The following is a 17,762-nucleotide window of genomic DNA, read 5'->3' on the forward strand; positions in this document are numbered from 1 at the left end:
TTGTGTAAGATGATACAGCAAGTGCTGATGTAGGTGTGGGCAATAAGCTAGCCAGAAGGTCCAGCAAACACAGTTGCTGAGTGTGGCTGCATTGCACAACATATTTTTCAATGTAGGCTGAACACCATTATAACAATAGAGATGAATCCATCTTCAAAACTTTAAAGAACAGGCAGAGTCTCTGGTTATAGGCTGAAGCAGAAGTTTGCTTTAAGTTGAAGCCAACACCCCTTCACCATTCCAAAAATCCTAGGGCTCTCAAGAATGATATTTATTCTGTTTATACTCTATAAGTGGTATCAGATATGATCATATTTGTTTACAACATGGCTTATTGGATTGTAATAAGACCACTATTGACATCTACTACTCAGAAAAAAAAAAAAGACTTATTTAAAAACACTGAGGGCTTGGCACAGTGGCTCAGTGGCTCAACCCCTGTTTTGCAAGCATCAGAATTCCATATGCACACCAGTTAGGGTTCCAGCTGCTCCACCTCCCTTCTAGCTCCCTGCTTGTGGCCTGGGAAAGCAGTCGAGGATGGCCCAAAGCCTTTGGACCCTGCACAATGTGAGACCCAGAATAAGCTCCCAGTTCTTGGCTTTGGATCAACTCAACTCTGGCCATTGTGGCCACTTGGGGAGTAAACCAGCAGATTGTTCTCTCTGTCTCTCCTCTCTGTAAATCTGCCTTTCCAATAAAAATAAAATAAATCTTTTTTCAAAACGTACAGATCTTTTAAAATAAGATTTATTTATTTTTATTGGAAAGAGGGATATACAGAGAAGAGGAGTGACAGAGAGGAAGATCTTCTGTTCGATGGTTCACTCCCCAGACAGCTACAGCAGTTGGAGCTGAGACAATCTGAAGGCAGGAGCCAGGAGCCAGGAGCTTCTTCTGCGTCTTCCACATGGGTGCAGGGTCCCAAATCTTTGGTCGTCTTCGACTGCTTTCCCAGGCTACAAGCAGGGAGCTGTATGGGAAGCAGGGCTGCCGGGATTAGAACCGGCGTCCATATGGGATCCTGGGTGTGCAAGGTGAGGACCTTAACCATTATGCTATCATGCCAGACCCTAAAATAAATCTTTTTGAAAAAATGCTTCAACTCACTGATAATGTGCCTTCTTATTCAAGAATAGAGGGGCACAATTAAATTAACATCATTTGCTGGCATACTCATGCATACTGTAGCCCATAAATCAAAATTTAATTACAACTTTTAGGTCTGGTATTTTAAGTCCCAGTATTCCATACAGATGTCATGTTAGTTAACAGATGCTCTGCTATGTTTTAAATTTTTTACTTCTCATGATAAATTTCCTTAGGCTCATGGTTCCCCCTCTCCCACACCCTCCATGATTTATCCCAATTTATTTCAATAATACAGTCCTTCAACAACAGTCACAAAGTCCATCATTCTTCAATTGGAGTGCATCATGACTTAGGTATAGATTAGGGTCGAAAGTCCAGCATCCTATTGTTAAGATATATTTAAGTTTCATTGGGAGTCCATCTTTTATTCAGAAGTATAGATGCCTATTGCAATGCATCTTTACTTCATGGTATACTTGTCTACCAATCAAATGAATAGCAAATAAAAACCACATTGATGTTCCACCTATCTCCAGTGAGACTGGCTTATATTCACACAGCTCTACTAACACCACCTGCTTGCATGGATGTGGGGAGAAAGGTATCCTATTTCACTGCTGGTGTGAGTGTACAAGCATTATGGAAGTCAGTATGGAGAGTGCTATGAGAACTGAAAATTAACCTACCATATGACCATCAATCCCACTTCTGGAAATAGATCCGAAGGAAATGAAATCTGCTGATACCATCACAGTCTACAACAGTGAAGACATGGAAACAACCCAGATGCCTCTAGATAAAGAGTCTCACCATCTACTTCATTTTCCATCCAGCTCTCTGTTGCTGGACCTGGGAAAGCAGTGGAAATGGCCCAAAATGTCTTTGGGTCCCTGTTTTCCACATGGAGAACATGATGAATTCCTTTCTTTCCATTTGGAGAGGGAACCAATGGATGGAAGCTCTCTCTAATTCTCTCTCAACTCTGCCTTTCAAATAAAATTAATCTTTCAAAAATGAATTACTATTAATAATGCAAATGCTGCAACACCAAGTGATTCCTCTGACGTATATATGTAAAGTAGATTGAAGACCTAATGGAAAAGAGTCACTAGTCTCAGAGGCAGACAGAATATCAGCATTAATAGAAGTTTGGTAGAAGTTGATTCTGGTCAATCTTGACCCAAATGTGGCTCAAGATTCAATGGGCAAAGTCATGACAGACACGATAGAAATAGTAAAAGTGCGATCATGCAAGTGAAATTAAGGTTGGAGCAGCCAAAGCTGGGAGCTGAGAACTCAGTACGTATCTCCCATGGATGACATCTGGCATCTTTCGCCTCTGGGAGTGCACACGAGGAGGAGGCTGGAATGAAGAGTGGAGCTGGGACTAGAAGCCAGGCACTGCCACATGGGATGCTGGCTTCCCAATAGGCTCTTAACCATCAGTCCACATGCTTCCCCCTCATGGCAGAACTTTATTTAATAAGCAAGGAGTTGATTCCTGAGATGGAATCTATCCCTGGTGAGTAGTAGGGTTTGAGACAATTCATTCCAATTTAGAATGACTTTCTAAAAATGGTTTAATCAGTAGTTATTCTTGGAGAATGTCCAAGGCACAATCAAGAAGGATGTGTGGTCTACTGTTTTGGGTGGAGTGTTCTGAAGATATCTATTTTCGTTTGTCATGTGCTATGGGTTTTCTATCTCATTTTACAATTTTTGTTTATTTGTTCGAACCACAAATTGAAACAGAGTGCTTCAGCTTCCAACTGTCACTTGCTGTGTTGTCTGTTTTACACTTTGCTCTTGTCCATTTTTCCTTTTTCCATTTATTTCTATCTCATATGTGTGTATGTGTGTGTGCATATATCACTGATAGGACTACTTAACGGAGCTTAAATACCAACTTTTCATGAAGATATATTTTATGTTATTAATATAGTTATTCATTAGCCCTTTGCAACTACTGTATTTAAGAAATATTGCTCTGATTGTTTTATACAAACTAAATGCATATTTGTGAGCTGTACAATGAAATGATTCAAATTTCAATTGATAAAAGTAAAATCAGTGTGAAACCAAATAAAATAGATTGTATCAAACTATGTTGTTTTAGTATATACTCACAGAATCAAGCATTCCTTAATAAAGCTTATTGGGCCTGACGCAATAGTCTAATGGCTAAATCCTCACCTTGCATCTGATGGGATTGCTTATAGGCACTGGTTCGTGTCCCAACCGCTCCACTTCCCTTCCAGCTCGTTGTTCGTGTCTGGGAAAGCAGTAGAAGATGGCCCAAAGCTCTGGGAACCTGCACAGCTGTGGGAGGCCTGGAACAAGCTCCTGGCCTCACGTTAGTTCCGCTCTGGCTGTTGGGCCACTTGGAGAGTGAACCAGCAGAATGAAGATCTTTCTGTCCTTCCTTCTCTCTGTAATTCTGCTTTTCCCATTAAAAGAAAAATCAATCAATCAATAAATAAACCTATATAATATTGAGTTATAGTGTCTTCCTGAAAGTGATTATATTTTTTATCGTGCGTGCGTGTGCACATACATGCATATTTTCTCATATATCTGCTAAAAATGATAGAGTGAGGAGTGCAGATGGCAACAGAAGCTGACATTCACTTGGTGTCCTTCTAAGGAAAGTCTGCTAAAGGAAACAAGACTGCAAGAGAAGGCGCTTGCCTCGGGCTGGGCTGTTTATAACAAATTGTTCTTGATTACACTAAGTAAGCTGGGCTCAGGCCACTGGGCTGCCCTTCATTCTGATGTGGAGACCAGGGAATCTGATGCCTTTTTTGAGCAAAAGGGTAATGCTACGCAGATACTACACAAAAAGTACTGATACCCATGAAAAATTGTGTATAGCCCCATCGGCAGCTGTTTTCAGAAAGAAGGAAAAGACTTGAGGGATGGAGTAACGGGGAGACCGTGCTCTGGCTCCCACCATCCCTGTAGACTTGCACACAACAGAGCTTTGGGAAGAGGTCATGTTAGAAAAGTCCATGTGCCATGAAAACCAAAAACCTCGGGCTTCCAGTGCACTCCAGTCACTGCCCTAATGATTCTACAATGAATAATGTTATAAGATTCTTCAATTACACTTGGTAGCCATTATGATAATCCTTCATTTACATGAGGAAACTGAGATACAGGGTGATTCAGGAACCTGCAAGATGATTAGCTAATAAGTGGCAGAGTGGGACTTGGCAATGCAAGTGTTCTAATAATAGCTGCATGTTAACTGAACTACGGGGCACTCTTCCCTAGATGGGAGGTGAGGAAGCGGAACTCCCAAATGGGGATCTGTGACAAGAATTGCCCCTGTAGCTGCAAGAGCAACTCTGGTTGCATCCTCACCTCCGCAAGACACAAGAAAGGCAAAGCCAGTGTGAGTTAACCAACAAGGAGAAACCCAGATACGGGTACTGGCAGGGAGAGGAGTTAGAAGAGGAGAAGCTGAGACTTGAATCAGCACTGCAGTGTGCTAGGTCAGAATCGTGGGTGGCTTGACTGGCCGAGCCACAATGGCCAACCTACACTATCGTTTTTTAAAAGAGTGGTAGGTTAGAAAACAGGAGTGATTAATCTGTGCAAAGAAGGTAGACAATAACAGAAGTGTTAACACATTAAACCTAGCCAGGACCTCTCTCATAGAAAACGTTTTTTCACAAGGAAACAGACCAGATGAACAGGTACATACTGGAGACTCAGCACTCCAAGAAGTAAAGGCTGTGTAAGGGCAGTGAGTAGATGAGGCCAGACAGAAAGACAGGAGGAAGTAGAAATCACAAAAGACATTTACTCCATGCATGGAAAGCAGAACAATTGGCTTTGTTTAACGCAACTCTTAAGCAAGATTAGGCAGGAGGTGTTATATGTAAAAGATCAGATAGAAGGCAAGTTTGGATTTTGGCAATAAGAGCAGAAAGTAGAAAAGCAATAATTAAATAATTACCCAGTACTGGCTGGGTAATCAACTGGATACAGGGAACGACTCAAGCTTCTGGTTGTTCTGCATGCCTCCAGAGTAGAGAAAGAGCAGTGCGGGAGATGGGGCGAAGCCGGCAAAGCTGGATTGATGTTCACTGGCTTAGATTCCCACAGGTATCCTTGGGAAGAGAAGTACTGGCAGTTGGAAGTGCAAGTTCAGAGAGGAGTGCATGTGGTCTGTGACTGTGGGATTCATATGTGATTACAGACCAAGGGAAGGGTTGCTTTTACTAAGCTCTCTTAGGGCACAGTGTAAACGATAACGTGAAAGGAAAAAGGGAAGTCAGGGCAGGGCAGGAAAGGACAGGAGAGGGACCAAGACTCAAGAGAATATCTTCTTAAGGACAGAGGACGCAGATTCTTGATAAACTCTGACAGTTAATAATCTTAAGGAACAAAAATATAACCAAAACACAAATCTCAAAACAGATGTAGGCAGGGAGAAAAATCCTAACCTCTTTTTAGAAACAGGGAAACCATCAAGTCTGTCATGAAGAAAATACTTTGATATCTTTATTGTGCTCCAATTTGACTAAAAACTAAGTACTTTTCAACCCTTATAATAGTCTTTAATAAAAACAACAGTGCTACTAAAGGCATACAAATTATGCTGAATTTTATATTCCTTCAATAATCTGTGAATAATTTATTATGAGTTTACTTTATACAAATATACCTTATAGGATAAGGATTGAACATTAGAAAGTCAGAAAGAAAATTATAATTTATATTTAAGGCTTATCCTGAACAGAGATTATATCTTTTTTTATTTTTATTTTTTGAAGATTTATTTTTTTTATTGGAAAGTCACATATACAGAGAGGAGGAGAGACAGAGAGGAAGATCTTCTGTCTGATGATTTGCTCCCCAAGTGAGCGCAACAGCCGGTACTGAGCCGATCCAAAGCCAGGAGCCAGGAACTTCCTCCAGGCCTCCCACGTGGGTGCAGGGTCCCAAGGCTTTGGGCCATCCTTGACTGCTTTCCCAGGCCACAAGTAGGGAGCTGGATGGGAAGTGAGGCTGCCAGGATTAGAACCAACGCCCATATGGGATCCTGGCATATTTAAGCTGAGGACTTTAGCTGCTAGGCCTACTGCGCCAGGCCCATTCTCTCTCTCTCTCTCTCTCTATATATATATATATATATATATTTTTTTTAAAAGATTTATTTTGTATTTATTGGAAAGTCAAATATACAGAGAGGAGGAGACACAGAGGAGGATCTCCCATCCATTGATTCACACCCTAAGTGGCTGCAACAGCCGGAACTGTGCCAATCCTAAGCCAGGAGTTAGGAGCCTCTTCCAGGTCTCCCATGCAGGTGCAGGGTCCCCAGGTTTTAGGCCATCTTCAACTACTTTCCCAGGCCACAAGCAGGGAACTGAATGGGAAGCAGGGATGCCAGTATTAAAACTGGCATGTGCAAGCCGAGGACTTTAGCCTTTAGGCTACCGCACCTAGCTGCAGAGATTATATATCTAAGAAAAGTATAGAGGGAGAATCTAGGATGGCAGAATAGGGTAAGGACACATTTAAACAGAGAAACACTAGCTAGAGTGAAGCAGAGAGAACACATTCCAGCAAACAGGAGAAGACAGAAAGACAGCAGAGGGGCACCTAGGACTGATAGACATAGGGAAGCAGCAGACACAGCGGTGTGGTACTGCAGTGAGCAGATATCCTGGTGGCATTCAGCGAGCGGTGATTTGAACTGCACTGGCAGCTGGAACTCCATGAGGAACAAGGTGGGAAGGGATGTTCACCAGGAGCTCAGGAGGTGACCCTAGACAAAAAAACTGCCCTTCCTGCTCATTTGTTTGATTTGACCAGAAACAGACACAGAATTGCAAATCCCCAACTGGCAGTGCAGGAACAAGGTGGATTTCACAACCCAGCCTGTCCCCCACTAGATCAAAATCAGGTGTCATTTTATGTAGGGAGACAAAGGGTGTGAGACAGGACTGCACATGCATTAAGCTGGGAGTGAACTCATTCTTTGCTAAGTGAATTGCAATGTGGGATCCTTTGGGTTCTACCAAAAACCGGACCAAGTTGCCCCCAGATCTAACAGCTAGTAGATCAAGAACTCCACCAGTGGACCTCAGGTACCATTCTGTATAGTGCTTTGAGACTGCAGGGACAACAGTGAGCTGGGAGCAAACCCACTGAGTTCAGTGCATTGCACTGGTCCCAAGGGGAAAATAATATTGACTTTGGCATCATACAGTTCAAAATAAGTTCACATATCCCTCAGATCTAATGGTCAGCAGGTTCTGGCATGATCAACACCATCTACAACCTAGCTACTTAGGGCACCTGCTGTCTCCCTAATCCCGGGACCTGCTCCAACCAGAAGTGGGATAAAGTTTGTACAGACAACATCGCAGCCTTAGCACAGGCAAACAGGAGGTCGAGAGTGGTGAGCCAGGAGCTGGGGCTATGGGACTGTGGCAGAAGTCTGCCACAAGAATTCAGACCTGAAACTCGCTTGAGGGAGTGGCACAAGTGACAGTAAATTAAAAAAAAAAAGTGTGCTATCTCAATAAGTAAAATTCTGAACCACACCTGTGGGTGACACAGCTTAGAAACTTGCCCTAAGGAGAAGAATCTGCTAATTAAAAGTACCATGACCAAGAGCAGAAGAAGAGACATAATCAGAATGAATATCACCGAAGATCCCCCTGCAAAGGAGTCAAAGCCAGCTCTCCCACACGGGTGCAGGGTCTCAAATCTTTGGGCCATTCTCGACTGCTCTCCCAGGCCACAAGCAGGGAACTGGAAGGGAAGCGGGACTGCTGGGATTAGAACCGGCGCCCATATGGGATCCCGGGTTTGCAAGATGAGGACTTTAACCACTACACTATTGCGCCGGGCCCCCACCCTTTCATATTAACACTGAGTGTGAATAGCTTAAACCCATGAAACATCATAGATTAGAGACTGGATTAGAAAATAAAAACACATCAATTTGTTGCCTACAGGAGACATACCTCAGCAACAAAATCGACAGAAACTATATCTCATGGATTTTGAAGTTTTTGCTTTTAGTTTCTTTTATTTAAAACAATTTTCTCATTATATCGTTCCCTGACATGAATTATACATTAGCATCATTTTCTTAAAGAAGGTTCTTGATTTTTCTTTTCATTTCTTTCACAACACATTAGTCATTCAGGAGAATGTTGTTTAATTTCATGGTGTTGTAAATTTCTATTTTTCTTCCTGTTGTTGACTTTGTATTGTGGTTTTTCATTTAAGAGGATATAGAGTAACTGTGTAATAGAGACTATAATATCCAGATGTGAGGATACAATGTAGCATGCATTTGTATTGCCAGATCAAAAATGGACTCCCAATGAAACTGACAAATATACCCTAACAGTAGGATGCTGGGCTCTCTGTCACTGTCCTTGCTTACAATAATGGGCTTGTGACTGTTCATGAAAAACTATACTATTTTAACAATATAGGGAAAATCAGTTGGGACAGGGGATGGAGGGATTAAGGGAAATCCCAGGGCCTATGGAACTGTATCATAAAATAATAACAAAAAACGAAAAAGAAAAGTATACACAAATTTTAGAATGATTTTCATTTAGATATGTATACATGCTCTCTAGTGTTAATTAAGTGGGGAGAAAAATGCTCAAATAATGTGTTGGAAACTGGAATATTATCTCCCTTCTGAGTTTTGAAGCTGCAGTTTATGGTTCTGAAAAGTTCCACAGGAAAAGAAGAAAGACAAAAGCCACACCTGACACTGTAACTGAGTTATCTCACAGTTGGTCAGAGCTGTCTGATGGAGCACTGGAGCAGCTGTCCTTCCAATGAAAACCTGAGCAAGACTGCACCACACTTGAGTTGCCTTAGTTATTTCAGTCAGCTACTTTAGACATACCATTTCTTTTTCATTTCAAGAAATCATGTCAGTTGCTTTTTAAACAGATGGCCTCTAATGACGATGTCTTTATTAACTAGTCTTCTAGACACGAGTAATGCAGAGTAGTTGCCAGCGTGAACATATTCAGTACAATTATTCTAATGAAATTGTAATTGAACAGAAATAAGTTAATTAAGGCCCAGCTCGATAGCCTAGTGGCCAAAGTCCTAGCCTTGCACGCGCCAGGATCCCATATGGGTTCAGCTTCAACCATTGCGGTCACTTGGGCAGTGACTTAAAGGACGGAAGATCTTCCTCTCTGTATCTCCTCCTCTCTGGATATTTGACTGTCAAATAAAAATAAATCTTTTTTAAAAAAAGAAATAAGTTGATTAAAATAAAATAATCCATGGTGGATATTTTCAATTTCTTAATGTGAATTGCTGGAACAGTTATCCTATGTGGATAATCAGCCACTAGGTGGCAATCACAGTGAAGTTTTTCTATATTTCGTAACTAAATATTTTCTATATTTCATAACTTCGCATTTCGCATTTTTAAACAGTCGATCTGAAAGACGTTTCCCCCTTTGCTAATTTTCTGACCTACACTACAAATAATTTGCCAAAGAAGTAGAATATGATTGTAACTACTGTTTGCTCCTTAAAAATGGTAGAATTCCTATGTAAAAGGAATATAGATTCTTGGATACCAGTTGGTTGACGAATATAGGATTGATCGTGTACATTATGTTGATGGTCACTGCAGAAAAACAGGGAAATATTTAGATACAAAACAATAATTTAGGATTGTCACTACTTTGATTTAGAAAACATTGAGCCGGTAGAGCTATAACAGCTCTTACCTGAAAATCATTCTTACAAAGTGGAAAAGGGGAAAAGAATCTTGTTATTTTTTGGAAGATTTATTTTCTTTTTATTGGAAATCCAGATCTACAGAGAATAGGAGAGACAGAGAGATAGATCTTCCATCCTCTGGTTCACTCCCCAAGTGGCCTCAATGGCCAAAGCTGTACTGATCTGAAGTCAGGAGCCAGGAGCTTCTTCTAGGTCTCCCATGCAGGTGCAGGGTCCCAAGGTTTTGGGCCGTCCTTGACTGCTTTCTCAGGCCACAAGCAGGGAGCTGGATGGGAAGCAGGGCGGCTGGGGCTGGGATTAGAACTGGTGCCCATGTGGGATCCCAGTGCATGCAAGGCTACTGCCCCAGATCCGAAGCCTGCTATTTTCACACTGTAGGGAAAGAGACTCAATTCCATGGGTCACATGTTCAGAGTAAAAGCTTTTTTCTAAAAAACCTGTAGACAGTTTTCCAAAACTCAATGCAGTATCTTCCACCTCTAAAATGCCCTTCAGTGCACATTTAAGGAAACATTGTTATAAGTTTTGTTTTTCTGTCGTTAAAATGTACAACTCCGATTAGAATTTTTCTTGGTTAAAATCAAGTGTAATTTTAATTTTAAAAATGTTGTGCATTGTACAATTTTTTTCCCAAAAAGGAAATTTACAGGAGCAGAGTGTGAGTATCCATGAATCTGAGTCACCACCAGCGGTTTCTGCAGACTTCTAGAAACTTCCAGCAGAAAGCCAAGTTCCTTCAGCAGCATGCAAGGGCGTTCACTTCCATTTCTCCGTGATGCTTCAGGGTTTTCCCATGTGCGTGGCATGCCAGAACTTTGTGATCATATGATTGGAGACATATGGTTCCTTCTGCAAGACACACTTCCTTCTCTGCTCTCTTTGACTGCCAGATTCTTTTCCTAACTGTCCCATTTGACTTTCTCAGCCAGGCTTTTCTCAGATGCCTGACAGTTAGGTGACATCTCGCACTGTCACAGCCTTCCCCTCCTGTCTCTGCCTGGAGCATGGAGAGCATCAGTGTGTACACAGGCTTTTGTTCAGTTGCCCATATACTCCGGGAAAACAGGGATGTGTTCTCCTTGCTGTAGACTGCCTAGCATCTGATTACACTTCACTTGTAGTAATTACTCAGCTCATTCGTTAGCTTAAAAAGCAAGGTTAACTACTGATACGGTTTTCTTGAGGGAGAAAAGATATTTCCTGATTTTTTAACCCACCTGGTACAAAGTGAGAACTGTAGTCAGGAGGCGATGGTGGCCTTGGGTCTGGCGACGTGACTTGATCCTCCGTTTCACCTGCAGGCTGCTCAGGTGCTGTCGGTTCTGCATGTTGTCCAGGGGAGAGGGGACAGGATCACATGGCAATAGATTTTTAACTTGCTATGCATCAAAGAATAAAGTCAAGATGAAGATACTCATATTTCATACAAAGGCATAATTCATCACATGACTGACACTCTTATTAATTTTTATATATTTTCAGGCTGAACATGCAGTTAAAAAAAATAAAACTGAAGAATTATACTTGCTTGTCAGCAAAGCAGTGACTTGTTCAGCTGACCCGATGGTCATTCCTAACTATGTTGTAAATTTCTTGAATAAGTAGCAGGCTTTCTACTTCCTACTATGCCAGTACAACATGGAAAACACAGATATATGAAGATGAAAGGAATTTGAAAGAAAATGGTATCTAAATACATTCAAAATGTAACATCATACTTAATAATTTAAAAAATAGGGGCACGTATCATATGTGACTCTATTACTGGGAGGTCAGTCTATACCTGCAGGTGACAATCATTTTTAATAAATACTTTCTAAAAGTGGCCTGGATTACAGCGACTGCTTCAGCACAGGTGTTATGGTTTGGGCATTACTGGATAACCCACCAAAGCACCTGAGTTCAAGCCTTGGTCTCTGGGGAGCTGCTTCTGACAGATGTGGGCACCTCTGGCAGGTGGGGGCAGGTGTCTTCAGAAGGCAGCTCCGGCAGGACTCCCTGGAGTTCTCAGAAGAAAGTTGTTTAAAAAGCTCGAGTTTGGGTCCACCCATCCTAGTCAAAAATGTGATCCTTCCTCCTGCAGGTGCTCCGCCGTGTGTAAGACCCCTCTGTCAAAGCCTGCCTCATGCCTCTTGGACTTCCAGCCTCTAACACGTGAGCTACGTAAACTGTAACTTCATCATTTCAGGTAGTAAAAAGCTCATTCATACAGTCACTTTTCGGCATGTTATGCCTTATTCGTTTGTTACGATTATAGAAGTGCCTCTCCGGACACATGGGAAAGCTCTGGTTAATTCATCTCATGCAAATTCCACAAATATGTTTTTCTCTAAATTACTAGAAAACGTAAGACTTGGCTTCAGCTCTCCTTCATCAAACCATGTCTTAGTACTCAGTACTAAGTACTACCCAAGTAACTAAGTACTGTTACTTAGTACTACCACTTCTGTTTGCAGAATGCTTCTCCTATTCTTATTCTCTTTCCCTATTTCTCCCTGCATGCTTTTTTTTTCTTAAAAAAAAAAGATTTATTTTATTTTTATTGGAAAGGCAGAAATACAGAGAGGAGAGACAGAGAGGAAGATCTTCCGTCCAATGATTCACTCCCCAAGTGAGCGCAACGGGAGTGAGCCAGGAGCCTCTTCCAGGTCTCCCACGCGGGTGCAGGGTCCCAAAGCTTTGGGCCGTCCTTGACTGCTTTCCTGGGCCACAGTCAGGGAGCTGGATGGGAAGCGGGGCTGCCGGGATTAGAACCGGTGCCCATATGGGATCCCGGGCGTGCAAGGTGAGGACCTTAACCACTGCACCACCGCACCGGGCCCAGCCCTGCATGCTTTAAAGAACTCCTCACACATTTGTGCCAGTGCTGGTCTCCTATAAATTCTTCTCTGATCAAGACAGATAGAATTGTCCTTGTGTATAAATGTGTACACTTACTCATATATTCGCCTACATTTATATTTATATTGTCTAAAGGAAAACTAACGAACTACTAAACAAATACAATTTCTTTTCTAAGTAAATAACTAAAATAATTCACATTTTGCAATGAAACATATTCAAATGAATTCACAATTACTTACCTGACATTCTGAAGAATTCCAATTCACCCTGAAAACAAAACATTTTAGTGACTTAAAAATATATAATTACTGCTATGCACAATACGTGGTGAAGATGGCAGAAATTGTGTGAACATTTAAACTTTTTTTTCTTTCACTTATCTTTTTCACTAACAAATACTTACTGAGTATGAGTTATGCACCAGGCAATGTTGCAGAAGTAGAGGACACTGCATTTTTCAGAAGATTGATATATTTTCATTGGAAAGATTTATAGAGAAAGATAAAAAATGATCTTTGATCTGCTGCTTCATTCCCCACATTGTCCCCAGGCCTATGATTAAGCCATTCAGGAGCCAGGAGCACCCTCGGGCTCTTCTACAGGGGACAGGATCCCAAAGACTTAGGCTCTCTCAGACTATCTTCCTAAGCCATAAGCAGGGAGCCGGATGGGAAATGGAGCAGTCAGGACTAGAACTGGCACCCACAAAAGATGGCAGCGCTTGCCCGTGAAGTGTTAGCCTGTTGAGCGGTTGTGCCGAGCCCAAGAATGTTGCAATAAATCAGGTAAGACACTCTGCTACCCACCCTGCTTGATTTTATATTCTAATGGGATGAGATTTTTTTAAAAAGTCACTAAATCCATAAGTTTACATTTAGATACTGTTAGTAAAAAAGAAAAGGAATTTTTCAAAAAACAATGAAAATAATTCTCAGAAAGAGACTTTTGACCTGTTGGAACAATGAAAGAAAACAATACATTAAAATTATAGAGAATCAGGAAGGCATAAAAGTAATTGGAAAGTTCCAGAGATGAGAGTGAGCTTGGGGTCCTCAAGGGAGAGGATGAGAAAGAACCCAGATACGAATAGGCCATGGTGCATGAACCAATGTGATGAGACACAGACAGAGGTGTGACCCCAGCGGAAGGTCATGGCGAGGCGCATGGAATTAGCTGTGATTGCAACTGGGAAATCTTTGGAGGATTTTCAGCAGTGCAGCCATCAGACCTAATTTACAGTATTGCCTGGCGTGGGAAGAGTGCAGGCAGGCATTCAAGGTGGAGGGCAGTGGGCATTCAGGTGAGAGCTGATGCTGACTTAGAAATGGGAGGGTGACAAGCAACGAGAGATGTGACAGGAGGAGGGACTGATGGACTAGGGAAAGGAGCAGTCTTGGGGTCTCGGTCTTTAGGTTAGGGTTACTGAAGTGCGGGTGATGCCTGCAACTAGCCAAGAGGGGATGATGGTAGCCATTGGAGAGCAGAAATAAACAAAAACCAAAATTGAAACTTGGTTACATTACATTTAGGAGAAAATGAGAAGAAAGTGAAACATTTAAATGGAAAAACTGCAAATGTGAGCATCATAAAAATAAGTGAGGGGAGGAAACAGACACTAAAATGAAGTTTCATATAAGGGGTATCAGACTAAGGGATGTCGGTATTTCTGAGTTATCATGATGATAAGTAATAAGGCACGCAGCATTAACACAGGCTATCATTGAGTGATCATTACGTGACAGCAAAGAGCCAAGCAGTTTTTCACAGATCATTTCCATTATAATAACACCTGTTAAATATGTAAATAGCCAACCTATGTCTAACTCTGAATGCCACTCAACTATTAGAGCAGAGGATCTGGTTATTCGCGTTATCCAAGTTGAACTAAAGGCCATCAACCTAGAGGAGATGGGGGAACCAAGATTACAGGAATCCAGCAACAACAGAATCCTGAGTGAACAACATGAAAGTTCCCTGGGTATGTGCCTGTATGGAGAGGCATATCTCATATGATTTTACTCTCACATGCCCCAGCATACAGTCAGTGTGACACCATCTCAACCATGGGGAGCTGAAGTTGGTTTATGCAACGTCATTCATTGTGAGAAATTGTAAAAATAAAACATTACAGGGTGCACCAAAAATGCAGGCCCATGAAGTTATGGTGAAGCAGCTAAAGCTACTACCTGCAATGCTAGTGCCAGTTAGTGTCCCAGCAGCCCTACTTCCAACACAGCTCCCTGCTAGTAGCCTAGGAAAAGCAGAGGAAGACTCACATAGGATGCCAGGAAGAAGCTTCTGGCTCCTTTCCGGATTCAACCTGGTTCATTGCTGGCCATTTTGGAGGTGAACCAATGTATGAATCATGAATCTCTTTCTTTTCTTTTACTCTTTCTGTATCTCTGATTTTGAAACAAATAAATAGATCTTTTCAAAAGCCAGTTCTAATTGTGTTCCAAAGTAGTTCAAATAATTGGTCCTATTCCGCAGTCATGGTAAACCCTGCTGTTTATAGACACGATTACAGCTTTCCAGGACTTTAAATCCCAGGCATTCCCTGATGGGTACACCTGAGTGATTCTGGCACATCCACATAGGATAGAGGCAGAAATGCTCGTGATATCATTGCTTATATCAAAAGAAGCCAAAAACTTCCCTAATGTCCATTAATGGCAGACTGCTATAGAAACTATCGAGAATGTATATGATACAGTGATACGTGCACATGAGTGAAGGCAAGTTACAGCCACACACATTAACAAAGATAAATCTCAAAATTACATCATGATAGGAATGCTGACTCACTGGAGAACACCTATAGTACAATTCCATTTGTAAGCAGGAAATCTAAATGAAGCTATCTGACATATTATGGAATAAATATACAAAATTCAGGAAAATGGCTGCAGATAGAGCAGAAAGATCAGAAAGATGAGGAGTCAATATTTAGCAGTGACTCATGATGAGCTTTAAGATACTGAGAATTCTAGTCTACCAGGATGATGGAAAGCACAGAAAGCTCTAAAGACATCCTTACATTCTAACTAAAACCACTTGGCCATTATATCATATATATGCACTTCTAACTTCAAGTTTTGCTGTTCTTTTTTTCCTACCTTAAGTTCAGGGGTAGAAAATTACCCCAGAGCCACAGTCGATACTAATCAGAACACATAATTAAGTGCTATAATGCAAAAGGACAGATCGTCTGTCCGTGCACCATCCTGCTGGGGACCGTGTGGTGGGTGTGGAAGTCACAAAGGCGTCAAGAGAATTGTTCCATTGCAGGCAGGGCCGCAAGAAATTTCCTGCCACATGGCAGTGCTCGGTGGATGTCTCCACATCCACCTGAAGGCATTTCCACCTCCCTTTGCATGGACACCATACAATCCTGCTGAGATTTCTGTAATCTATTTAGCCATTGTCTGACATTGCGGAGTTGGTCTTTACTGTCAATGTGAGTTTGGAAGTTGATGTTGCTGGTAACGTCTTAGCAAAAGGCCTTTTACTATTCATGCTGTCTCAGCTGCCTCCATTGACCATATACTAATCAAGTCCCTAGGTGTAGTGGGAATCTATTCTTTCCCTCTTTCCTTGATCTTGAGGTCCTTCCTTCTGTGATGCATTTCTCCCTTAGGTGATTCAAGACTAAGTTTTAGAATGAGGATTGCAGTGGGAATGTGTTACTGATTGATATGTGCTGTCTACTGAGAACCTCCTGACCACAGGATTAGGACTGCTGACCTCCTGCCTCAAGGTGAAACAACTGGCAGAACTATCCTTAGGAATGCCCACTTGACCAGGTGTGGGAAGTCTGTGCCAGCCTTTGTGACTGCTTCTGTATAAATAAAGCAGACAGCTTTGTTGCATTGTCCATTATGCTCCTGAAATTTTAGTGCTCCGTTTCTTTTCCCTGCGCTTATTCCATGCACCCTTCTCGAGTTCCAAACTTGGCTGGAGTTGGACTCCAGCACCATCCACTATCCACGTGGCCTCCCATAATTCCTACTAAGATGAGTTTTAATAACTGCCGAATCTAGGTGAACACATAGGTTTGAATATTATTACTATTAAAATATTTCATCTTGGAAATAAAACTTGATGGAAAAAATATAGAATTTCCAGCCTGAAAAGTTTCAATTTTACACAGTTCCAGATGATCCTCGTGTTTAAGTATTTCTGAGACTAATAAAATATAAGGAGAAATAGATCTCAAGGATTATAGGCAGAAATTATGAATTCAAATAGGACTCAAGTGATTTACTAAAATCAAAACAGTAACAACCAGTAAAAGGAAAGCATCCTTGCGCCTTACTGCACAGTCTGCAGGTTCTAAGTGCTTTCTTTGTCCCCCACCCTCGAACACTTTCAGCATATGTTCTCCTCCCTTTATTATGACATTTTAAAATATGATCTTAGTGGAAATGTGAATCAGGATAATATCCAGCTAGTGCAATATTGTTAACTTAAACCTCCCGTAATATTTAGTGCCATCTGTTCAGTTTTTCTTGCCTCTCCCCAATAACAAAATTTCTATATTGGAAGAGAATGACACACACATACAAATAGATTGACACACTTAGCAGACTCCTCTTAAAACTAGAAGCTCCAAAACTCCACACCAGGGATACCTGAAACTTCAATCACAACATCCAGAAGGCAAACATTTCACAGCTGGGCATTTCCTGGACTCTGTATCGCTCTTGACCTTGAAGCTAGGAGAGCTCGGGCAGGGTGAGACTCTTGGGACACAGGCTCGGACAGCTGCACCTGCTAACCCCTTGGTTGTGCCTGCATCCAGTGCCTTCAGCAGCGAGAGGACAGAAGAGAAACCAAGCCACATTCTGGACATCCACTGCTTCTCATGCGCAAGAGAGACTACTCCCAGCAACACCCCATACCACTGAACACCACCTCCCATCTTTCTCTAGGAGTTCAATAGGAAAAGGTATTTTCAGCATGCATCCATCTCCCCTTAAAGAAACCTAGAGGGGCAGAAGAGTGGGAGGTTAATGAAGGGCATAAAGTGGCACCTTTACACAGTATGGAGAGTGATCTATATCATGGGTTCA

The 17,762-nt window shown here is 41.7% G+C and overlaps 1 protein-coding gene across 1 annotated transcript in view; it reads right to left on the minus strand.

The window, feature by feature from the left end:
* Positions 1-17,762, minus strand: part of PLSCR4 (phospholipid scramblase 4) — a 41,332-nt gene that overhangs the window by 14,256 nt on the left and 9,314 nt on the right. Inside the window, exons 2-3 of the mRNA XM_040974896.1 lie at positions 12,930-12,957; positions 11,064-11,168 (exon numbers count right to left, since the gene is read on the minus strand). Coding sequence (XP_040830830.1) covers positions 11,064-11,168; positions 12,930-12,957 — 133 coding nt within the window. The remainder of the gene's footprint in view (positions 1-11,063; positions 11,169-12,929; positions 12,958-17,762) is intronic.

The sequence above is a fragment of the Ochotona curzoniae genome, unplaced genomic scaffold (genome assembly GCF_017591425.1).
Source record: "Ochotona curzoniae isolate NIBS_2020 unplaced genomic scaffold, NIBS_Ocur_1.0 contig_2599, whole genome shotgun sequence".
Lineage (NCBI taxonomy): Eukaryota > Metazoa > Chordata > Mammalia > Lagomorpha > Ochotonidae > Ochotona > Ochotona curzoniae.